The sequence below is a fragment of the Melitaea cinxia genome, chromosome 26 (assembly GCF_905220565.1).
Source record: "Melitaea cinxia chromosome 26, ilMelCinx1.1, whole genome shotgun sequence".
Taxonomy (NCBI): Eukaryota; Metazoa; Arthropoda; class Insecta; order Lepidoptera; family Nymphalidae; genus Melitaea; species Melitaea cinxia.
The window spans coordinates 10,279,518-10,305,728 of NC_059419.1; the positions used below are offsets into that span (position 1 = coordinate 10,279,518).

Genomic DNA, 26,211 nt, shown 5'->3' on the forward strand with positions numbered 1-26,211 from the left:
TTGTGCATGAGTCTATAATCTATAGTTACTTACAATAATAGCATTATCTCGATGCAACATCACTAGACACAAACACTCCACAATCACAAAACACTATTAACCGATGATGAGTCCGCAACCAAACTTGAACTGCTGTTTCGCTTGATTTGCCATTCCGGACAAAGCAAATGTAAACGGCAACGGTTGGAGTTTCTTTTCTAACACGGCTCCGATATTCCAGTTGGAATCTACCATACCTGAAATAAAAAGATAATACAATTAAATATAGATGTAACATACATACATCATCATCATCATCATTACAGCCTATACAGTCCACTGCTGGACATAGGCCTCCACAAGTTCACGCCAAAAATGCGTGAACTCATGTGTTGTCATGAGCCAGCCCTGCGGTCACCAACCCGCCTGCCCAGCGTGGTGACTATGGGCAAAACACATGAGTTCACATACATACATACATACATATAATCACGCCTCTTTCCCGTAGGGGTAGGCAGAGACCACTTCTTTTCACTTGCTACGATCCTTACATACTTCTTTCGCTTCGTCCACTTTCATTATTCCCTTCATACATGCTCTTCGGTTTAGGGTACTCTTCCCCTTCCAACCCTTCCATTCCTTCCATAGATGTAACAATATAAATATAATAACTTATCTACATACAATTACACATGATAAAATAGATAATATAGAACGAACACTTTTAAAATGTATTGTAATTTATTAAGTCACGGAATATTTGTAACATACGACTGAATTTAAAATGGTTATACACTAAATTAATAATTTTTAAAAGTATAACTGCTGAGTTTCTAACGCTTTCAAATCAGCAATATCATTACATATTATGTATAAAACAAAGTCGCTTTCCGCTGTCTGTATGCTTAGATCTTTAAAACTACGCAAAGGATTTTGATGCGGTTTTCTTACGTATATAGAGTAATTCCAGAGGAAGATTTATATGTATAATACATGCATAATATAGTAGAACACTGATAGTTTTTGAAACCGTGCCAAGTTGAGGCGGGTCAACAAAACAATAAAATTACTTTATAAATGGTGATTCAAGAGCTGTGATGCCTACTTGAATAAATAATTTTCAGGCTTGTGAAATTTATTTGTTGTCAAAATTAATTTTTAAAATATAAAAAGAACTTCCCTAAAATATACCTCATTATTTAAAATAGTTTATAACATTAAACAAGTTATATCATTACCTCTAAAGACCAGCTCCGCTTTGGGTATGGTTACTTGATAACCGATCGTACCAACCGACTCCATCCCTCTGAACGACGTGTCTATTTCTGCTACCACCTGAAAAATTATATTAAAACATTAATAAATATTTCGGAGAGTCATTAGTAACTGCAAAATATAGCATAGCACATTCTCGAGGACACATTTCATTGGTAAACATTTGCCTTTAGAGGATGGTCAAGACTAGGGGACAGTGAAATGAACACCGGTTACTGGTAAAAGAGTCGATTAACTAATCACTATATGTCTGATAATTATCAAAATTATGCAATTGATGAAACGCAAAACAATATATTCTTTATTGTAAACAAAAATGCAGGTCTATATATAAAATAAACAAAATCAACCCTATCCCTAAAAGAGAGATCTTTTCCGGGCACAGGACAAATAGTAACAGAGGGTTACAATTCAGCCTGTAACCTCCCACTTGTGGGTATAGGTCTTTCTCCATGTAGGAGAAGGATTAATTAAAGCTTAATCCACAACGCTGCTCTACTGCGGGTGGATATATTCTTTACTATGAGTAACAATAGCTATCATGTGTGTATGATAACGACTGGAATGGAGAATGTAACATGCTCTCTACGGCACTGTGGGCAGACATCCACACCAGAAAGAAATATTTTTGCAAATACAAACACCTACCCTGAGCAGCAATCAAACCCGCAATCGCCAGTCTGTGAGCGACCACACGGTACACACACTACTACACCAGAACGATATCAAGGCCATAAAAATTGAAAGTGACTACGGGCAACACACATAACTACACGCCATTTTTGAGGAGAACTTGTGGAGGCCTATGTTCAGCAGTGGACTGCGATGGGCTGAAGTGATATAAAAGGAATTGTAATAACTAGTGTAACCAACCGACATATATATCATCACTTCATCACTACACACATATATATATACAACCCTTCACGGCGCACAAGACACACTGCCTTATTTTATGTCCCGAACTGCTCCACCAACTATGCACAGAATTCTATACGTACAAGATTACCTAACTCATACAATTTGAAATTTCAAAACGTAGATATTTTCAATGGTTCAAAAAATATTTTTCAAAACAAAATAAAACAACAGTTCTTTAAAAAAAAAAAAAAAAAAAAATCAAAACTACAACTAAATATATATAATTTATATATATTTCATAAATATTTATATGCCCTCACAAACCCGTACTAAATAGTGGTGTCTAACAAATAGTGTTTAACAAATTCAGAAAATATTTGTATACCTGTAATTGTTCACTCGCTTGTTTGAAATAGCAGACGTGCAAGCTTGCCGCGCCGAGCGTCGCTGATATTTCAGAATCTGAAATAAAAATAAATATTCAGTTATTTTTCTTAAAAATTTACTTATTTAAATACATTAGTAGTCATCTATAATGTAATAAGGGACCATAAATAAATAAATTACGTCACACGTTAAGGCAGGGGTTCCCAAATTTATTTTGTCTACTGCCCACTAAGAGAATTAATTATTTTATAATGCACCCTTTGAGGAATCTTATAATGCATATTAGTTGATGTTCACAAGTTGTAGTCGAGAGTCCTTATATAGTGCATTCAACAAGCCGAGATACCAAATGTAAAATGTGTACAAAATGCGAGGTCATTCAACTATGCAGGGTTTTGTAACCTTTTTTTTACTTACAAAAATTTTTTAAATGCGAAATATATTTATATTTTGATAATTACTTAATTCAATATAATTATGTATATAAGATTAGATACTTCTTAAATAATAATTATTAAAATATAAAAATCATCCCGAGCGCTTCAGGAGCCACCCTTCAAGGGCCACCCCGCGATCCGAATGTTTTCAAAGCCAGTTAAAATATCGTTAGAGCTTGCAGAGAGACGTGCAGCAGATAGCAAACAAACAAGATAGAAAGAGATAGTCTATATTTTGTTTGTTCCGTCGTCGCTACGAAAAAATGATGGGCTTTGTTTACGTTTGGTATCTCTTCTCGTTGAACAGACTTTAGATTACAAATCGCCCCCCAAGCCTCTAGACAACGGCAATCTTTTTTAGGTCTCCGCTTTAGGTTACCGCCCCCTTTAGTACTGCAGCGCCCACAAGGGGGCGTTATCGCCCACTTTGGGAAACACTGCGTTAAGGGGAGGGTAGAGGGTCAACAAAGTGTCACACCTAGGTAAGGAGGGTCTCAAAATGTGACCATCTGTTACAAGGGCGGGGGAGTACATCAGTACTTGAAAGAATTTTTTATCATCACCAATGACTTGGTATATTCATTGATTACATTTAGTCATTCATGACGGATGTTAACTCCGATTTTTATACATTTTTGTTTTCTTGCAAATTTTTTTAATTTTTTTTAAATAATACACACACATTCGTCTTCTCTTACGGTAAGCAACTTAATGGTTGTTATAGGTAACAGCCGACTAATATAGCTATATACTTTTTTTTGAATTTACATAGAAATATTACACATTACATACATATATAAATACAAATATTAAACCCAGACTCAGACGGGAATCGAACCCGTAAACCACGGAGCAGACTCCCACTACAAACTGCGCCAATGAGCTAGTAAGTCTATGTCTTTTAGTAATGTATAATAAATTTATTGTTATTATTCTTTTCAGGCAAGTAACAAGTAATACACACATACATAATATCACATAGTGTACTCAATTAAAATACATAAAACTATTGGGTGATTATTTAATTACAAATGTACTCATTACTCGCTAAATTACTAGTCACATGCAAACTGGCCTTGAGATAAATTTATATAGCAAACAAAGAATTCATTTGATTACTAGAACAAGATATGACATTATAACATTTTTAATTAAGTACTGGGAATTTTTGCTATGTGAGATTACATATCATAAACTATACAAATACCAACATAAGTTAACAAAAAACACATCAAAACAACATTTAAAAAAAAGTCGAGGTCAGTGTTATGAATGGTAGTCTATGTACAAGTGAAACGTCACTGTCATTACTCGTCTGACACAGGAAACTTAACAGATACACGTCCTCAGTCTTGTCAGCTAATTATTTAATGAGGTCTTAAGTAATATAAAGTTATATTTGTCCAACACCGGAGTTTCATTAAACATAACCAAATATCAAACAGTCAGTTTATGATGTTTTTAAAATTAAGTAGTCCTGTCTATACAAATAAATAAAATTGGAGTGTCTGTTTGTAATATTAAAATAGCCACTTCTTACTAAATGTATATGGATGTATACACGGTACATACCAAAATAAGATTTTTACAATGTTTGTCTGTCTGTCTGTTTGTTCTGGCTAATCTCTGACACGGCTGGACCGATTTTGACGGGACTTTGACTGGCAGATAGCTGATGTAGTAAGGAGTAATTTAGGCTACTTTTATTTTAGTAATTTATTTATTTTATAACTCTGCGAACTGAACGATAACTTTTTTATTAAATTATACGCTGACGAATTCGCGAATGTTACAGATGTCTATTAGCTACGGTAATCGCTTACCATCATGAGAGCCGTACACTTGTTTGCCAACCTAGTTCTATAAGAAATAGTATATGAGCGTTAATTTCAATATTATTACCATCCATAGTGTATCTAGCTGCGCCGGAAGCGATGGCTATTTCACCACCCGCGATGCGTGGACTAGATTGATACACGAGTTCAGCTCCAAGTGCCAGACGAGGGGTTACTGACTGGAAGGTTAAGAAAATTTATGTAATTATTTGTTTCGATTGTTGTATTTTTTTATAAAGTATATTTCAATTTTCAGAATTTTATCTTTACAATGCAGGTTTTACATAATCTGATTAAATAAAAAAAAAAATCTTTCCGCCTCTGTGATATTTCGCCTTTCTAGTCCCGTGTGAATAATGGATGGCTTATAATCTTTCTTGAATTGATTAATGTTTTACCCTGTCACTATTTCCTTTGATAACATGTTCCACATCTCCAAGTGTACTTGGGTAACACAAAAGTGTTATTATTGAAGTAAAACTTCTTTACATACGCTTCACTTGCGGAGTAAGCTGGTCAATGCGTGAGGATACTGTTACGAAAAATATGATCGGGCGAGGCGAACGGAGAGAGAAAGAGGTATGAGCACACGCTTTATTTCTCTCTTTCTCTCATAGCCAGTCCACGTTTCGTAAATCTAAGACACAGTGCAGGCCTATTGTACAGAAGTTTTACTTCAGTCGTGTGCTCTAAAGCACATTCCTTTTTTAGAACTCTAAAAATGTTGCATACCTGTAAATAATGGCCTACAAATACAGAGGACTTTTCACTGAAGTCAGGTTTACCAACAGCCAGGGCCAGCGTGTAGTCAGAACCTTTGTACTCTATTGTACCTTGTGTTGCCGTTAGCTTGCATTCTTGGACCTGAAATATTTAATTACGAATTTAAATATCAATAAATTTATTTACTACACAGTAAATAGAGTACAAATAGGTAGAGCAGATGTTTTTTTTTTTACAAAAACATGTAGTTTAGGAAATTAAAATATTGTTCAGTAAAAAAATATAAATAAGAGAGGCATTTTTAAAACATTATGTAATTTATGAAATAAACTGATTTTTGTTTTGACTTAAGCCTGGGTCAAGATTCCAATAAAGATCATTAATAAAGTTAAGATTAAATTTGCACATCAATTTTTAATGTGGTCTTTATATGCTTCATGGTCACAAACACTACGATTTATATATAAAATGAGATATTTACTTAGGAGTACACAGAGCTCACGTAACCACAAATAAATAGAATTCCCTTGTAGTGGTAAAATATCGGAAACGTAAAATGCTCAACAAGTTAAATATCATCTTATATATAAAATTCTCCTGTCACAATGTTATTTACCATGCTCCTCCGAAACGGCTGGACCATTTTTTTATGAAATTTTGTGTGCATATTGGGTAGGTCTGAGATTCGACCAACATTTATTTTTTATACCTCTAAGTTAGGGGAGGGGTTGCTTAAGGGGGCGGGGGTTAATAACATATATGGCAAAACAATGTTTGCGGGGTCAGGTATAAATATTAATATTACAATTACTAATGAAACATTTTTAATAAAAATAGACCACAATACCTGAGCAGCACCTTTGATCCTTATTTCATTTGTCAATTGATGAATAAGATTGAAATTGACGTTTCCAGCGGGGTCAACGTCACCTAAGACAACTGGGAATGCCTCGGTGGGAGATATTTGTTTAGTGCCAATGTATGTCGCTCCCAACTTGTATCCGTTTTGCATTGAGCTCATTGTCAGGGTGTGGGACATCTGGAAGATAGAAAATTATTTGTAAATTATAGTCTAGAGAACTAGTCTTGAGAACTCAAATGTGTGAAGTTTTTTCTTATTTTTTTTAATAAAAGAATCTTCATTAAAAAATTATGAGGAAGCACATAAGAACAGTTTACTTTAGAATTTTTTATTTTTGATGTTAGGTTAAAAGTGCTTTGAGGCATGGTAAAGACAAGTACACATCATATTATACATACTTGTAGAAATACAAACGTCTGACGTATAACTAGGTGTCTTCTCATACTTTTACACAAGATGAAAAATACAATAATATAAAAAGAAGAAAGTACTTTAAACCACACGACTGAAGTAAACTTCCTTAGCAATAGGCCTGCACTGTCTTAGATATATGAAACGTAACTGGCTATGAGAGGGAGTGAGAAAAAAAACGTTTGATCGCACGTCTCTCTCTTATTCTGTTTATCTCACCGGATCACTCTTTTCTCAACATTCTCGTCAAGCAATCCTGCTTACTCTCCAAGTCAAGCTGTGTGTATTGAAGTTTAAGATCAACAAAAAGAAAAATTTAATTTGAATTACCTGAAAATGATTCGATATCCCTTTGTTCACCATAAGTTTGCCACCCTCGAAGTTGACTGGCATTACATCTGTAAGCATTTATTTATTTAACAATTTATTACGTACAGTTCTATGAAAGATATATTTTTGAAATATAAATCTGTAACGATACGAGAGATTTGTTTCAGCACACCCTGCACACAACATATCTATATATATAAAAATGTCATGGCACAGTATTTGTACGTGCTATTCTAAGAAAATACTGGACCAATTTTAAAGAAATTTTGCACAGATACATATGTAATTATGTTCAGCTAAAATATAGGCTATATTTTATTTCGATTAATGATCACGATATTTATACCGCAAAATTAAAAACACATACTGCACACACACATCACACACACCTTCTGCGACTTTTCATGACATTGTACTTGTACTTGTACTGTGACTTGTGTAAGAACTCATCTGTCTGTAAAGCTGGATAGGGTATTAAATAATGGTTTGTAGATTTACAAGCATTCAACCAATACGACACTGGTTAAGCCCAATGTCCGTAAGTGCAACAGCTCAGGCTGCTCCACCTGCGTGGCATGTTTTGTTGTGAATGAAGTCACGGCAGTCCAACACCTTGATTTTAATAAATATAATAAGAAATGGTATCACAACACTACATGTAATAAAGTTATCCTTATTACAGAACGTGCAGCCAAAATGTCGAATTTCGACTTAATTCGTTATTGTTGAATAAAAACTAACAAAGGTAAACAAGAAGCGTATGTGATTGTTGTTTCTTGCAGGTGGTGTACCTGCAAGAACACTTATAAAGTTGCGCTTAGAACTCAAAGTGCAAGTTAACATAAAAAACAATATCATATTTTAGATGAGAGGACGGTTAATTGTGCCTCTGAGCGTATTACATCACAAGTTAACCAAACTTTTGATCGGTAGCCTATTTAGATATTTTTCGTTATTTCTGAATGAATTGGTATCAATAACACTTTATGAGAACACTATTCAGAATAATACATATTTTCTATATGTATTCGTAGTATTTAAACCGTTGTAAAGCTTACCTTTGGTCTTTTTATGCAATTCATCTAATGTCCCAGGATTATCGCGTTTGTTAGCGTTTTGTATGTTTTGCACGTCCGTGCTAGTAAGTCCGGTGTTCGATACACGGTATCTACTTGCTATAGCGCCCATTTTGTAAAGGTTTTTGCTTTACTTTTCCTAATTTCCACGAAAATCGATGAACATGTGCCGCGGAACATAAATCGGCAGAATAAAAGACAATCGGTGTAAGTTGACAGAATATGATATATCATAGACAAGCCTTCCTTAACCGTTTAAGCGCTATTGGTCAATTTGGTTATTGTGGAAAAAGAATATAAAAAAAAATTAACATACAATTTCCGAAATGGTCTTAATAGAGATACTTGCATATTTTTTTTATACAAAATGCAATTATATATTTGACAGTGTAAATTATTTAAAGTTTTAACTTATTGAAGAATTATTGGCTCGATATCATAGACTACAGATAGAATATCATTAATCTGTGAATACTGTGACATATTGCCTTTTTTTGCCTTTCTTTTGGCGGGCTGTATGGATTATAGCCTTTCCCTATTGGGGATAAATTTTAAAACAACAACAATTTTCTTTTGGTTATGGTTATTTTGTTTCAATTTATTTAGTATGAATTGTAAAAAAAGGACTTCGATATTTGTGTATTTTTGAATTACTAATTTTTGGGATTAGTTTTCATGACTCGATTTGTTTATGTCACAATTGAAAGTCATTTCATTGATGTATGCTGCTTGTATGGAACAAAAATAAGTGGAAGTTGCTGTTCTCAAAACTTGGATAGGTAAGTATTTCTTTATTTGTATATTATTTTTACTTGTACATCCTACATTAAAATTCATTACAAAAGTATACCTAGGTCATCGGATTCCCGATAATATCGTAGATCCTTATAGAGGTTAATAAACGAATTTGATCTTAATCCTCATCTTACCAAAATGTCTTGATTATTTATTGATAATTATAATAAAACGAAGCCAGTGTTACTAAATGCACATGTCTTTGTTATTTATATAATTTTGTACTGAATAATATTGTTTTCTAATGTTTACGTGAATTTTACTCTATTTGACTTGATTGCTGTATAGTATCTAAAACGTCGGGCATTTAAAAAACTTAATAAATTGCAATAAAAATCTGAAGAAGTTGTTACATTATATTGAACTAGCTGATCCCGCAAATGTTGTATAAAAATTGATGTTGGCTGAATCCATGACCAGTCCAGTCGTTTCAGAGGAGTATTGTAACTAACATTGTGACAAGAGAATTTTATATATAAGATTTTTCACTGAATTTTTTGTTCAATCACAATAATATATAGTGTATGTCCCTCCTGAATAGTGTAGCTTTCTGTTAATGAAAGAAGTGTCGTGATCGAATCAGTATTTGCGAAGATTACCCCCCCCTACAAAGAAACACAGTTAGAAACTTTGCCTCTATAATATTAGTATATATAATATTCTTCGCTTATTATGTACTACCAGTTTACATCTAAAACTTTTAATACGTCTTTTGTAAATTTTTATCACATATGTAAATGCCTAAACTCAAAATTAAATTTAAAATATAATTATATAGAAATTGATGAAAGATTTTATATGTAAATATGTAAATGAAATAAATTTTAGTTGTGTTTGGTACAGTCTATGGTTGAGTGAGAGATGACATGTGAGGGAAGGTTATGAGGGAAACCAAACAATGAAAGTCGATCTAACACTCCACGAATCTTGACAACAGCAAGGTTGTATTCTTGAAGAACCAAAAAAAAAACTGTATGGTCCTGTCTGTGTGAGTGAGAGATGACATGTAAGGGAAGGTTATGAGGAAAACCAAACCTAATAAAAGTCGAGCTAACACTCCATGAATCTTGTCAACAGCAAGGCTGTATTCTCGAAGGACCAAAAAAAAACTGTATGTATCCTCAAAGACTGTTGTCCTGTAGAAAGTAAAAACTATGTGATCCTTGAAGAAAGACTGTTGTCTTGTAGAAAGCTTGCAGGTCCAGAATGACTGTGTGCAGCTTGTCAAGAGCAAGGCTGTATTCTCGAAGGACCAAAAAAAGCTGTGTGGTACAGTCTATGTTTGAGTAAGAGATGACATGAGAGGGAAGGTATGAGGGAAATCAAACCCAATGAAAGTCGATCTAACACTAAGTTTATTAAGATTATTTTTGAGTATATATAGGCAGAAGTACAGACGTCATTCGTAGCAAACAAATAACAATTTCATTAGAAATCTGCATCAGGCAAATAACAATTTCGTAATAAATAACGTAAATTAAGGAGGTTATTAATTTGCAAGACAATCATATTGCTCAATGTGTGTTAAGTAAAGTTGTAAGTAAAGTTGGTAATTTAGTTTTAGCTCATTATGTTTATATTACTTGTATTTTGAAAAATTGTATAAACTTTTAATGTTTGTTTTGTTTTAGGGAAAAGATTAATAACAAGTTACACTCACCTTGAACAATTGAATTGTTTTGCTCAACTGTACAGATTAGTCGTGTCTTCTATATCCAATATAGAAATAATAAAAATACAAAATGCCAAAGGTGGTATCAAGAAGTATAGTCTGCTCGGACACAAAAGACCAAGAGGAATACAATGAAACAAAACCTCTTCATATATATTACTGCATATGTGGGCAAATGTCCCTAATATTGGACTGCACGACCGACAAACTGCCCTTAAGACCCACAGACGGTGCAAGGGTCATAGATGGATCAAAGCATGCCCACAAAATAACGTCAGATCCGGACGAAACAGTACATTTAAAACGAGAAAAGGGCATAGAAAGGCAATATAGGACAAAATGTAAAAAATGTGGCATACCATTATTTTATAAACATGATCAAAACAGTAACGTAGTATTTATAATGAACGGGGCGTTAGTCGAATCAGCCGAAGGATCGTTAGCGGATATTTCTAAGCAGGTGGCGCTTTCACAACCTAAGAAAATTATGGTTACGAAACATACCAAGAACATGGGTAAATTTAGCTCGGTAACCGTATCCACCATAGATGAGGAAGAAGATGAAATTGAGGCCAGGGAAGTTGCAGACAGTTATGCGAACAATGCAAGGATTATCGAGAAGCAATTGGAAAGAAAGGGTATGAATAAGAGACAAGCTGAAACCCCGTCGCAGAATGTAGCGGAGAAAAGAGTGAGAGGAACCTTGATTGACAAATAAAGATATATATTATTTATAAATGTTTTACTTTTTTTATACTTTATATTAATACATTACACTAATTTGTCACCCTTTTACGTCTGTTTCTGGAAAATTACAGGATAGTGTAGGTAGTTCAGAAAAATTAAAAAAAGAGATATTTAAATCAGTGTTATGTTTTAACAGCTCTTTACCCATTCATGTAATTTAACGTTTATTTTTGCAAATTATAAAAATTTTCTTATGGATACACTCGGTATTAATTACTCTTTCTTTTTTTCAATATACTTATATATTGAAGAAAAAAAAGATTAATAAATTTACAAAATAAAATTATTGAAGCCCACAATTGATAAGTTTGCTAAGTTAATAGTTAATTATTTATTATTTATTATGGGTTTTAAAATAGCACTAATCAATCAAATTAATCTTTCATCAGCATGTTACAGGTTGACGCGTACAGTTCAAATTGTTTTATTAATAAATTTAAACAGGTAAGTAAGCAACACAATTTAAACGAATCAAGTAGTTTACAACAACGGATTTTTATTTCATCTAAATATAATAAGTCAATAAGTGTATGCATGTCAATGAGTGTATATATATGTATATGAATATTTTTAAAAAATGATTAAATATGTATAACAAATACAATAAATCGATAAAAAAACATTACACTCGCTATCATGTATTTGACACACACACACACACGCATACGAGATACGACTACCTATAATAATGTTCTTTTGTTTATTAGGTATTAAAGAAGTCTGCCTTGGTATAAGCTTTGACAACTTTAGCTTTAATGTTCAAAGTTATAATTAATTATAGTTGAGTCTCGACCACTGGATGATTACTAGTAATAATAAATAAATAATATTAAGTATAGGTGAAGATAAAACAGCGAATATTTTTTTTTTACCTCAATTCGAAAGATGGATTCGATTTTTTTTTTTTTGAAGTCTATTCTGGGTGCCTCTCTTATGTGAAGGCCCCGGGGCTGTAAAGTTTAAGGACGCTAGCGTAAATTTACGCGCGATTTAATCCTGTTTAATATATATATATATATAAAAAAAACTTAGTTTTGGTAGCATGAACCGTTGCTAACGAATTGTTTAATTTCATAACATGTTCAAAATTAAACGGTTAGGTTTTTATCAAACGAATCGTTTTTTGAATATAAGAACCGAGCCTAAAGGCAGATTAACATTGAGCCAGTAACTAACGTCAGTGCATTGCAGAGTCAGTGCTGAACTGGCACTGCCATCGTGTAAATTGATTTCAAGTCAGTATAGCACTGTCGCGTCAGTACTGACTTCAATATTCCCGCTTCATATTTTTCGGCGTCAGTCTGCGCCCTCCACCACCCACGCTAGTGCAACTGACGCCGTGTAAATGCCGAAGTCAGTCGCTGCCGCTTTATTGTACGGGGACCACGCTGCGTTGCACCACATCACAAAATGACGCGAAAACAGCGATACGGAGAACTTAAAGATTATTGAACTATACCGCGATAATGAATGCCTTTGGGATAATAAATTAGGGCAAGGCGTCTCTCATAAATGTGTCTTGACGCTATAGAGCTTGATAACAACATAAGCAAATCATCAAAGTCTTTTGGCGTTATTCTCAAAGCCAGTTTGTATTCCCCAGGATCTTCAATTCTCAAGTGGGTTAACAACAGAGCTGAGCCTCCAGTTTGATCTCTGCCATCTATCCATTTTCTTACCCAAATTCGTTTCTTTTAAGATATCTCTTCTTCTAACATACCAGTTAGTCCCTGCATCATCACAAAGGTACATTTTCTCAACAAATTATTAACTCTGATTTTTAGCTGTTTTCGAGAATTCATTTATCCGCACTGACTTTACAAACGTGTGTACACCATAAGACTACTGACGAAATACTGACTGCGTGTAAATCGTATGAGTCAGTTTTCGGCGCCACACAGTGGGCTGAAATTCACGTTTCATAGACATTCAAATTTAATATGTACGATTTTATTTTTGCGTTACCCACATATTAGGAATTCTAAACATTTTTGAATATCATATCAAAAATTGACCGCTCCAGCGGGGTTCGAACCCGCGTCTCCGACTGACCGTGTCGGCGCTCTAGCCAATTAAGCTATGGAACGATGTACCAGCTAGAGCGAAATTTTCGATATGATGATTTTTATTTTCGGTTTAAGCGGTTCGCTTAAATCCTAATGTGTGGGTAACACAAAAATAAAATCGTACATATTAAAAAAAAGCATGGTGTCGTCTCCTGTCAAAGATTTTCATTGTAATATGAAACTTTGAATAGTTACGGGTCTCTGTAAAGAACTCACTATAGACGGCGCCACGGTTCGCTTAAACCGAAAATAAAAAGCATCACTCAAATTTATTTTTTCAAGTGGCGGTTTTTTTGATTGAATGCGATTGAGAATAACTGCTATATGCCTTATATAATGAACTCTCAGGTTTATAATCGTAAACAGCGCACTTAGAATTTTTTTCAAAAAAAAATTTGTATGGAGTCAACACAATAAATGATGATATCTCCATAATCGCACAATTGCGCCTAATATCCTCTTAGGTTATTAAAATATAAATTATTTATGATCTTTTGACATACTTCATGCTGAGGTCAAACGTTCGTTTTTTTTAAACAATCTTTAAAAAAATTAGCAATTTTGTTTTCTTTATTTCTTGGTTTTTAACTAATATTAAGGTTTACATGTGTGTATATATACTTTATATTTGCTCAAAATAATTGTGTGCTATATTAGAAAATGAAATTCATTAAAAACTATAAAAAAGCTTAATTATTACAATAAAAATATAATATAATAAAATTAAATAAAGCAATGAATAAAGAAATTTCAATTATTGCCTATTCTGAATCACTATCTTCAGAGTCGAACTCAGAGTCAGAGTTTATTTCAGTAATATCCATAAACTCAAATTCAGGTGTTTGAAGATTCAGCCAATCCAATGTTTAAGCAAACAAATTTTTCTTTTTCTTTGCATCTATTGTTGGTCTCACTGCTGAAATAAGTGGATCGGACGAAAGAAGAAGGAAATTAAAAATATCTTCATTGGAACTTATTCTGCTCTTCTTGTGTGAGTGATGTTCTCTGAATCTTCTAAAGTCCTTTTTCCTCGCTTCTGAAGCCTCTTCAGATAAACTCCCAATCGGCACTATTGCGTTACAAGCGATAATTTCGGCTCCATGAAGCAGTATAGTGTGCACTGTTGATGGCATGTAGTACCAGTTGTATAATTCTATATACTTTTCAGCAGTTATGTACGCATATTCTTTAAATTTCGAAGCAGCGATGGATTGACCTGAAGTTATGGCTGTAAAATTACAGAAAATCTTCGTATCAGATCTTCATCTAGTCCAGTAATAGCCGCAGTCTTTTCAGAAAATTCAAAAAATCGTCGTGCAGTATTCCCGTCAAAGTTGTGCCATAACCTTGTTTTACGACATCGATTAATAGGTTTAGTTTCGCTTTGAATCTGGCTTGGATAGTTTTCTTTCTTGCATCTACTGCGGCTTTCTCACTTTCTTTTCTAGCAGACCACTTCTTAATATCTAATTTGTATGCGATATGCAAATCTTCTGTAGATTTATTTTTAACTTCTTCCAAGTTGTTCATCTCCGTAGGTTTCACCAAACAAATGTAGCACGCTGCATTCGATCTTACGTTAAGAGAAAGGTATTTTTTTATTTTGGCATCAACCATGGTGAGCATTAGCTTATGACTCACTATATTGCTATCACAATCAGATGGCTGGAGGGCTGATATCTCAGCTTTGACTCTTTCATTTTCTTCCTTCACCACTGATTCAGTTTCTTTAACAAAGGTGAACTTTACTGGACGACAATACGCTGCTGAGCAAGGTTTCGGGTTCTCCCAAACTGTGTTGTCTTCACTCATCATCTTCAGTGGCGATAACGAAGTCATGAAGATACTAAGTCATCTTGTGTAGAATCCACCTTCTGTTTGTATCTGCTTTGGCTGGATGCTCCGTCGAAACCGTATTTTGATATTAAAATAAGTTCTTTATTTTTTATACTTTCCGGCAAATATTTAATTATTCTTTTTGCTGTCAGATCTAGCAAAGCTTGCAGTGAAATTTTTGCTGATGAATCTGTGACCGTAATTGAATTTTTCGGTTCAGGTGGAAAACACACATTCTTCTCTTTTTGCACGCAGTAATACGAAGGGTATAAGTGCTTAAGGCCTTCTCGAATTGCTGATTCTCTCAAAATTATATATTTCTATTTTGATAGTTTCAGAGATATAGTAAACCAAGTGCTTTTTGGGATGAAAACGTTTCTTTACTGGTTGGGTTTTCAATAAAATCTTGAAGATTTTTGATTGATTCGGAGTGTTTCATCATATATTCAATAACAGAAGCAATGTTGTTTTGGCCCTCATCTTTCAACTTAGAAATAACAGCGAAAACGAGATCACTGGAATCTTTGTCAGTCAGGTCTCCTCTTCGCCTCTTTTTCTGTTTCGTTCCCAAGTCTTCAAAAGGTTTACGATTTGAGATTTTTCTTTTCGTCATTGTTCCAATTGATGTTGTAGATGACTGCGAAAGAGAACCAGTAGTGCTTGATAATGACTCCAAAATAGTAATGTTAGAATTTGATGATTGCTCAAAAGGGGGCACTATATGACTTCTCTCATGCTGAGTAATCGATTTTATATTTTCTTTTAAGCAACTCGGCCAATCGACATCAGCCATCAGGAATCTCTCATATTTTCGTTGTGTTGATTCATATCGTTTCTGCGCAGCCCTAGTGAATCTCCGGCAAAATTCTTTTAAAGTCACGCAATCTTTTTTAGACACACTGTTGTTCAAATGAGATAGAACGGTTTGAAACAAAAAAATATAGTCACCGAGTTTGTCAGCGTTTTTCAAAATAACGAACAAATCCAAGTTTGTTATGATGCTTGCCATGATATTTGTACTTTCAATTATTGAAGACTACTAAATGATGTTCTTTTAGTACACTTTTATTTATTTCGATCGACTTTAATGTCTGTGCTCGAACATATAATTTACTAACTACCCTCTTATTTGCTAACTAATGAAAATTCAATTATTTAATAGATATAGGTATAAAAAAGTCGGTAACTAGTTAAAATATCATTAACAAACTATAGTTTCCTTAATTTTATTGGAGATTTTGACGATTATTAGATAGGAACCTTGCAGATTTTGGCTAATGCGTTTTTAAGTGAATTTCACTATAGCGCACAATTAATTTGAGTAGATGTAAAGTTATATATACACCCATGTAAACCTTGATATTAGTTAAAAACCAAAAAAGTAAAGAAAACAAAATTGCTAATTTTTTTAAAGATTTAAAAAAAAAAACGCACGTTTGACCTCAGCATGAAGTATGTCAAAAGATCAGTAATAATTTATATTTTAATAACCTAAGAGGATATTAGGCGCAATTGTGCGATTATAGAGATATCATCATTTATTATGTTGACTCCATAAAAAAATTTTTTGAAAAAAGTGCGCTGTTTACGATTATAAACCTGAAAGTTCATTATATAAGGAATATAGCAGTTATTCTCAATCGCATTCAAGCAAAAAAAGCGTCACTTGAAAAAATAAATTTGAATGTCTATGAAACGAGAATTTCAGCCCACTGTGCGCCAGCACTGGCGACAGCTACTGACCCTGTGTAAATCTGCCTTAAGTTATATTTTCGGTTTATAATTGCCGTTTGAATTGTAATGGGTAACATTAAATGAGGTGTGAAGGAAGACGGACGAGGGGTGAGGTGTGGGGAGGAGAGGAGAGTATGTTCTAATCTAACTGATCATTTCTTTTGATGAGAACGGTTTGATCGGACAAGAAGTCATTTATATCTTTATTCTTTCCATTTGTAATATTTAATTATATAAAATCAAGAATAATTCAAGTTAATTGTTAGAACATTTTTATTTTTAATACTTGCAACTATCGGCGTTATAGAATATTAACGGCCATTTACATCGTCTCGGGTACTTCGACAGCAGCCAAGAACAAAGGACATAGAAATTACTTAGAGGCTGAATCAGGGATTTCTGTATTTGAGTGAGTCTATACAATCAGTTTTTTTTTCTAATTTTTAGAAATTTTCGGAATATATTTCTTAATTTATTTTATTTTCTAATTTGTCAATTTAACACCTTTATTTTGTATTTAGTCAATTTGAATTCTACTATATTGCTATAAAAAATATTTTCGTGTTTAGGTAGGTATATCATAAAGAACATAATCTTAAAACTGATCCAATGATATAATGTAGCAATTTTTAAATTGTTGGTCGGTTGTATAATTTGTGATTTATTTTTTGTAGTGTAGTTTACTTTTAGTAAGTTTGTGTAAATCACGTTTTGGTGAAATAAATAATTTCGTTTCCTTTCAGCTTTGAATAGTTAGTTTTTGCACAGATATTCTTATGATTTTATATAATTACTAATAACGAGCCTTTTGTCTCATTGACTAATTTTATAGCTTTTTAATGTTGTCGACTCATATAAAATACGTATAGGCTTGTAAAGATTATATAAAAATAATAATACTATCAATCAAATAAATTCGGTAAAGCGGCGGTTATGCGCGGCTTTTTAAAAGTTACCCGCATTTACAGAAATTACGTATGACGACGAGTGATGAATTTATTTTGATTCATTCTGAGAGTTAGAGGTGAAATAAACGTAATCTCTGAGATATTTAGGTACCATAAATTGAAAGTTGAAAATTTGTAACGTGCCTTTTATGTGAACTGTAAATAAATAAATTATAGAATAATATTACTTACTTAGTCATCATTCAACAAAATAATTTAATTATGTAAAAAGTCAATTCGAAATATAAACATTTATCATTTTTATTCCCAAGTAATTGATTTAAACAGATGCAAATTTAGAATCTTATCTTATAATAATGTATTCAGCCTGTAACATCTGACTGCTGGGTATAGGCCTCTTCCTCCATATAGGATAAGGAATGAAGCTTAATCAGGTATTTATTATAACAGTCGGGACCGACGGCATAACGTGCTCTCCGAGGCACGGTGGGGAGACCCGCGAGCGGTAATCGAACCTGCGAACCGTGGATGTTTTAGGAAACCACCACTACACCAGAACGTTATATGTATATATCTTGCATTTTATGTGCAATTATTGTATGTATCTTATAATAAGTGCATATAAAATGCAATTGCTTGTAATGCTTGACTTAATTGCTAATGCTTTGTTCATTCTGCCACACAAATCAAACCATCGCAATGAATTAGATATGAAATTAAGCATTGTACACTTTTGAATTTAGAATCCACATTTAATACACTTATCGAACCTATGCTTTACGCCTTGCTTTGCTTGTTATTTTATTTTTGTTTATTATTTCGCTTGTTATTTTTAATTTTTGTTATTTTATTTCTATTTTTTTGACTGAATAATAAATAAATAAAAATAAAATATATATGAATGTATTAACTAATTATCCATAACAATCTGTATACTGCTAGCTTAACGAGCATATAAAAACAAGTCGCTTACACTCGTATGTTTATTGCAATAATTGCAATTGCATTAACTAAAGGAGAAGCGATTTTTAATAACTCCTGCGGTCACCAACCCGCCTGCCCAGCGTGGTGACTATGGGCAAAACACATGAGTTCACGCCATTTTTGGCGCGAACTTGTAAAGGTCCAGCAGTGGAGCGCGATAGACTGAAGTGATGATTTTTAATAAGTAGGGTAGAAGCAAAACTTTGTTTAACAAAATATGTGTAATATCTGCTTTTGTAAATTTTATAGCATTATGCATGTATAAAATGTGATACTTGCGGTTGTCCGTAAGTATCCGCCTAAGGGCTTTTGAAAGTAAACGTAGTATAATACATGCTTTTCTTAATATGTTACGAATAAAAAAAAAAATAACTGCTTTTTTGTCTGATTGCTTGCTGCTTGCTAATTCTGCGCATGTGTTGTTTTCCAGAGCACTGATGAATGTCGACGCGTTGCATAAGAAGAACACGTTTGTTGTTGAACAACGGCAACTCGGTAAACTTAGTTACGCAGAGCTTTTTGGAGAACAATAAATTTTTCAGCTAAGTGAAATATTATTCTTTTTGGGAAATAACGACCGTACCGTACGTATATAAATACGTATATTATAAACTACGCTTCCATTGAAATATTGCATTCGCTTAGGGTTATTTTACTACCCTATTATTTTTCCTAGAACTTAATAATTTTTTGTAAATGTTAATTTATTGCTTTTTATACATGAATAATTTTATATACAGCTAAATATAATCTAGTTTTTAGCTTAGCTTTATGGCCAGCTTTGATCGCCTATACTACGCTTCACCTACTACTTGATACTTCCCAAGTGTCTATGCTAGTAGTCTATCGGTATTACAAATCGAAGCTGATCCTGGATTATTTTTGACACACAAAGTTCGTTCTAGGGTCAAGGTTTTTGTAAGTAACTCTCATGCTAAGCGCCTTGTATCGCCTGCCGGCCGTCATGATAATAATTAACACATATAAAGTCAACCTGTTGACTTAAAAAATTATCTTCTTTTAAAAAGTTATCTTCACTATCAATAAAAGGAGTTTTGACTGGGTGGATCGATTTTGATGATTTTTTTTAATCGAAAGGCGGTGCGTGTCATGTAAATTTAATTGAGGATTGACAACTACTATTTGAGCTACATCTAATAATGCGTATTTACTTGACTATTTTTTCCTCGACCTACGTTGTATATACTGCATAACTTTTCACTGGGTGTACAGATCTTTATGATTCTTGTTTTAATCAAATCTGTTGTCATGAAGTCTTTTTCAAATATCATCGAGATCTGACGAATACTTTTGGAGTAATCTTTGATAATGCGTATTTACTTGACTATTTTTCGTCTACCTACGTTGTATTACTTGTCGATGGAATTGAAGTCGTTTCTTTTTTTCGTTTGCTAGAAAACACAATTATATCATATTAGTCTCACTTTGCTTTTGTTAAGAGAAACCAGCTGCAGGACAAGCATTTGCTTTAACTAATACTGATTCTTTAGCGGCGTTGTGCGCTTTTTTGTGATGGGTGAAAATCGTTAAACTCGCGTCAGGACACGTGACCTAATCGAAAATTTGTGAGACGAAGGGAGAGTAGACCACCGGCGCGGTGTAGACGATGATGTGCGTTTTTGATATTTTGGAATGCTAGGGAATAATTTTGCTTTAATTATCAGTATAATTCATGGAGTGCAACCTTTTGTTTTTTTTTCTTTGCAAGCAAACAATTTTATGTGTGTGACCTCATAACTTTTTAGAGGTTAATCGAAAGCAAGGTTAATATGATTGTCATGGGGAATTTGATCGAATTCTGACGAGTACTTTTTAACTTATCTGTAATAATGCATAATTAATTAAAAATTTTACAAGTACCTACGTTGTATTGTAGGTATAAGTTGAAATAGTTTTCTTTGTTTGTGAGAAAATAAAATTTTTATGTGTAAAATATTACCTATTCACAAACTGAAACGTTTCCTGCAGTGTAATTGAATTGATTTTTTTTAATTTAAATTTATTTATTTATTTATTTAAACTGTATTACACAACTCCAAAAAAAAAAAAAACAACATAACAACACATCAAGATAACACGTTGCGCAAAAGGCGGACTTAAGGCCGTACAGCCTTATCTACCAGTCAACCTTAAGGCGTAAAAAAATAGTAAAAGTAAGTGTTGAGGTAGGACTATAAAACAATACAAGCAAAATAAACATACGCATATAAATACATAAATATACTTATATATATACATACTACAAACAAAATATATAAAAAAAAGAGAAAAAAAAAATACGTTCAAACAAAAGTAAACACACGAAGAAATGACATGAAGTTATATTTAATGTAAGCCTAAGATGAGGAGAGTAAAAAGATAAATAAGGAGGGGCTATTGACAGAGTTTTTTTAGGTACCACTTTTTAACCTGGGTTTTAAAAGAAAGTTGAAAAGGAGAGTTCCTGATGTTGACCGGTAACTCATTCCACAGTCTGATGGCATTAACTGTAAAAGAATTAGACACAAAACCAGATTTATGAGAAGGTATGCATAGAGTAAGGTTAAGAGAAGAACGAAGATCCCTAGAATGAGTGTTAGAAAATTAAATTTAGATTTTAAATAAGAAGGAGCAAAAGGGTTGGAAATTACAGAATAGAGGGTACAGAGAATTCTCAATTTTCGCCTTTCTTTAATCGGCAGCCATTGCAGTTGAGACCGGTAGAACGAAATATGGTCGTATTTGCGCAGCCCATAAATGAAGCGAATGCAAGTATTTTGCAGTCTTTGCAGCTTGATCAGGAGCTCCTCGCTTAAGTCAGGGTAGCAAGCATCGCCGTAATCAATAATAGGTAAAAGAAAACAATTTACTAAATCAATCTTGACCTTCACGGGAAGAAAATTTTTAAAGCGCAAGATAGAATGAAAGAATGCATAAAAATTTAGTGTCCTAGAGAACACTGTCTTGCGATAAAATTAAAAATAATATTTTTGATTGATGTCGGTGAAAAAATTGTGTCAATTTGGAATAATTAAAATGTAAATTGAAATAAATAAAACTATGCTTAGTTAAAAAAAAAAAATATTAAAGATTATTCCACTGCGATAAAAACTACTCTCTATATAAAAGGTTATGGGCCCAGCAAGCTCCCTCCCACTCATAAATTCCTGAGTAGAAGTAAACTGCTTTTAAGTGATTTTTTTAAACTGAATTCCTAGATGACAACAATTTCATCAGTGTAGGAGTTTTTACAAAATGCACTTGATTAATTAACTTTATTACTTTCAACTCCGCCACAAAAAAGAATCTGGCTTGTAATTATTTCAAAAAAATAAATAAATTGAAATTGTAAATTATATACAAAATATTCAATTCTTTGATTTGTCAGAAGAACTAAGGTTTTTTTAAACGTATTTTACGTAGTTTTGTAAAGATTTTCTTGTTTCTGGCGATCAAGAAAAATGTGTTGGTTAGTAAATTTCGTTTTGTTTGCTTCTGTGCACTGTGCACACGATTGCTCCTGCGATGGTAGGTCTTGCAACAAGGTGAGGTCTTCTTGTAAGCTTGTAATGCACTTTTATTGACTTGGCGCTTAGATGATTACCAATCAATAATTCGAAATTGAATTCCAAATATAAAGGCCTTTAAATAAATAAAAATAATTAACTATTAATGTGACAATGCTTACGTGTAAACTATTTTAGTTATTGTTAGAAAATGGGGTTTCCTTGTACCCCGTCTCTTATTCACCGCGTATCTACTTGTAAAAGGTTTCATCCATCGCAAATACAATATCTTTAGCTTTACAGTTATCATTTATTTTTCTTCGACACAAGGACAGCTACATATACTTATATTGCTCCTACTTTAGCCCTTTGTTTTATGACATAATGTTGTGTTATTCGTGATGTGTGACCAGATATTAAGTAAAAAAGCGTTATAGTACACGACAATAGACTAATGTGATTGTACTTATTGGTCATTCATTGTATTCTCTTTATTATTACTATAGTTACTTTAAAACCTATGGTTAAACCAGGACTGTGTGGAGCAGTCAAATGAATATTGTAAGTAGAGCGCAAATTTCTTTATGACATCATTATGGATTTGCTATTAGAATCTGTTATTAGTTTCTTGGAATACCAAACAGGGAATAATTTGTAGTAAGGCTTCAGATTATTTGAAATGCTAGTTGGCACTGCCTGTCCAATATTTAAAAAAATATCAGTTATTATTAATAATAAGTAATCCATAAATAAGTGGTTCAAAGGTTCTTGATGTATCCAAGCAAGGGGTAACGGTGGCTGAGACGCAGTTTGTATTGTTTAATATATCTTTGTGTCGTAAATAGTGTTTGGTAAATCGTGTCGTTTCAAATATTTATAACTTACCACGATTGACGGTTTTACCTTCGTGGTATTTTTCAATTTGTTTTTTTTTTGTATATTATCTTTTTACTGGGTGTCCTGATTTCGATTTTTTTTAATTTGCTGGTGATTGTCCTGTAATACTTTAAATTTTAGCAAGATCTGACGAGTAATTGAAGTTATTCCTAATTATACGTATTGTGCTCTACTGGTCGATGTAAATTGAAGCCGGTTTCTTTTAGTTGAGAACAAGCACAATTATTGTTTCATATCAGGTTGGGGTATCGCATCGCATTACAGAATACCGTAGTGCTAACTCTAGAAAATGATAAATTGAGTTAGTGTTAACTTTAAATAGTAACCAATAAGTCCTAGAAGAGATTTAAATTCTTTTTTTTTTATTTTCGGACCATGAAAAAAATGAGAAAAGCCATTTATTTAATCCTTGTTATTTGTCAGTCTTGAATTGGTCAATTCATGGCTAAGTCAATTTAACTTGTTTTTGCAGAAACTGATCAATCTAACTACATTTTAAGAGTACATCTACTAATGTCTGTGTACATTACCTAAGCCTCTAAAAATGTGGTCCATCAATCTATGTAACGCACTTGGTGCTATGCATTCAATGAAAGTGTCATGCCTTATTATATCGTTAGATATATTTCATTCATATAGGCTTCGAAAACATTTTTGATTTTTATCATTATGCAAATAAAATTATTTTGTTTTAGTTATAGTTAAAATATGGGTGCCTGCGATTCGGAATGTAAATTTTGCAGCGAAGAATTGATAAGAAACTCTGCAGTTATTCTTAAAAAAAAAGACTGTTTTATTAAAAAAATATAACATAACAATACACTTAATTGCACACCAAAGCAGAAATTATATATATTAGATTGATTTTAACAGAGTATCATAGTGCTAGTACTATCACAGGCTCAGTGATAAAAGCTATTTTTTCAATAGTTCTTGAGTGCCTATGTACAGGTACATCGTCGTAGCCATTGACTAAATCTTTTTTTAATTTTTTATACATAACATAAAAATCCATAGGCTCTTAAGTGCCCATGCTTTTTTTATTTACATTTTAATTGTCAAACGTTGAGGCGTATTGGTTTCAACATTTCATGCTTGAAATTACGAACTAAAGCTTATTGTCTCTAATTCGATGGTGAGTCCAGAACTTACATATATATATATAATATTGAATATTTTTCGTATATGACAGTAAATAAGCAAAAATAAAAATATATTTAAGGAAAAAACATGACATGAAATAAAATAAAATACGCCACAACCATTTTGTTTAAAAGCGTATTTCTCAGTCTCTATGTTGTCTATGCCGTTTATGTCAGTCACGTTTATGTCAGTTCGTATCGTTTGTTGATCTTGTAGTCGAGATCGTTTTTTACGTACTCCTGTTCGAAAATAATGTGTGAAAGTTGTGAAACGGAGCATGAGTGCACTTCCCGCGCTACCGGAGCTAAGGTCAGACGCGGAGCTCTAAGGTATTGTGATAGCTCTAAATAAAACAATTCTAACCACAAAACTTTAACCACCATAACTCCATAACCATGAGGTTTAACACGGTGGGTGGGCTCACTCCCTCCTCCCAAAACCCATAAATCTGAGCCCAGTTTTTATTATTAGCCCAGTAATTTTTTTTATTTTTTTTTTAAATCTTTTATGCTATATGCTCTATAGATTACTATTTATAACACACTACATGCTTTATACAATACGTTAATATTTATCACTATCTTCTTACAGTTGGCCTCCGCCGCATTTCTGACGAAGTGACCAATTGCGTCGTCCTTATCGTCGGTGTAATAGATATAGGTGTTGGTGTGTTGAGTCACCGCTACCACCACATGCGATACACTATCATGGATTTAGAGCCTCTCTGCCCTCGTCTAGACAACAATGACTTTTTCACTCGTCTGTCCCTACGCTTCATGGATGGTTATGATTCTCGACCCCTCCCCGGCTCCGTATCCACGACTTATCAATGCTTTCTTCTCCTCTTGCGTGAAATCGGGTACTGGGTCCGGTCCTGTTCTGCTGGGATTCGTGAGCCGGTGAATCCTTCCATGAGCAGGGAGTGGATAATCGGGCTCGAGCTGTAGATCATGTCGTACAGCTCACTGATGGCGAAAGCAACGTCTTTTGGGTTTCGATGCGTGCAAGTTAAGCTCCCGAGATACCTACTGTCAGGTTAGGTCTGCTGTACCGTATCTCGAACAGGTTTTCCTTGTCGATATCTGGCAGCTGGCTTACGGCAGGTGGCCACTAACCAAATCTAGGGATATATAATGTTGATCACGTCTTAGTTGGTCATCCACGTCAAGCATGTTAGCAAAGGATAGTATTTAATTTTATAGGCTCATTAAATAAGGAGGTTCAAAATACGAATATCTTTTGAAGTTATACTTTTTTTGGCGCGTTGGGGAAAAATGATGAGAGTAAATTTTTACAATGCGCGCGCACACTGTTACAAAAAATTCAACAACAAACAACAGAATGTTTGCTAAATCCTTTAACAGTGCCGTTTGACCTGCATCGTTTTTTATACATTTTTTTAATTTGTGTGTCTTAAAATGACAACATGATTTTGTTCGTTTACAACTCCGCCCGTTGCTACTTTATTATAATGGAACCAGAACCACGCTCAACCAATTCCTCATGTAAAGTCTGAGTAAAAGTGATTTTTAATTCCGTTAATTGCTTAAATGAAGAGATTGACTTGCTTCCATTATAGACACTCACTTCTAGTTGTTTGATTCGTCTGATCGTAAGAGCTGTCTTACGTTCATTGCTGAGTTTGTCATACGAGGTTACAACATCGTATGCTATGTATGTGCTATCTATATAATATATAACTTCTGAACGATTATCAATTACAGACTTAATAAATTGGTTTAATAAT

General features: G+C 33.4%; 2 protein-coding genes and 1 long non-coding RNA gene across 3 annotated transcripts; 1 reads left to right on the top strand and 2 right to left on the bottom strand.

Annotated features, from left to right (window-relative positions):
• LOC123666597 (mitochondrial import receptor subunit TOM40 homolog 1) lies at positions 1-8,370 on the bottom strand. The gene is made up of 8 exons (XM_045600699.1): positions 8,159-8,370; positions 7,101-7,168; positions 6,345-6,536; positions 5,507-5,638; positions 4,842-4,953; positions 2,501-2,577; positions 1,218-1,314; positions 1-236 (listed from the first exon to the last, which is right to left on the bottom strand). Exons 1-8 carry the CDS (start codon positions 8,286-8,288, stop codon positions 97-99), a joined length of 948 nt encoding a protein of 315 aa, XP_045456655.1. The 5' UTR covers positions 8,289-8,370; the 3' UTR covers positions 1-96.
• A 379-nt stretch (positions 8,371-8,749) lies between these two features.
• LOC123666595 (STING ER exit protein) lies at positions 8,750-11,375 on the top strand. Its single transcript, XM_045600696.1, has 2 exons — positions 8,750-8,955; positions 10,603-11,375. Exon 2 carries the CDS (start codon positions 10,714-10,716, stop codon positions 11,359-11,361), a length of 648 nt encoding a protein of 215 aa, XP_045456652.1. The 5' UTR covers positions 8,750-8,955; positions 10,603-10,713; the 3' UTR covers positions 11,362-11,375.
• LOC123666598 lies at positions 9,961-10,358 on the bottom strand. Its single transcript, XR_006745285.1, has 2 exons — positions 10,300-10,358; positions 9,961-10,006 (listed from the first exon to the last, which is right to left on the bottom strand). It is a non-coding gene; the product is annotated as an uncharacterized LOC123666598 (long non-coding RNA).
• Positions 11,376-26,211: the final 14,836 nt, after the last annotated feature.

What these genes read in the sequence shown, in the direction of transcription:
- LOC123666597 (XM_045600699.1), bottom strand. Translation starts at nt 8,288, where the DNA reads ATGGGCGCTATAGCAAGTAGATACCGTGTATCGAACACCGGACTTACT. An exon ending in ATTGCATAAAAAGACCAAAG is followed by an intron (nt 7,169 to 8,158) that starts GTAAGCTTTACA and finishes AAATGCTTACAG; the next exon opens with ATGTAATGCCAGTCAACTTC. An exon ending in GGATCAAAGGTGCTGCTCAG is followed by an intron (nt 5,639 to 6,344) that starts GTATTGTGGTCT and finishes TAAATATTTCAG; the next exon opens with GTCCAAGAATGCAAGCTAAC.
- LOC123666595 (XM_045600696.1), top strand. Translation starts at nt 10,714, where the DNA reads ATGCCAAAGGTGGTATCAAGAAGTATAGTCTGCTCGGACACAAAAGAC.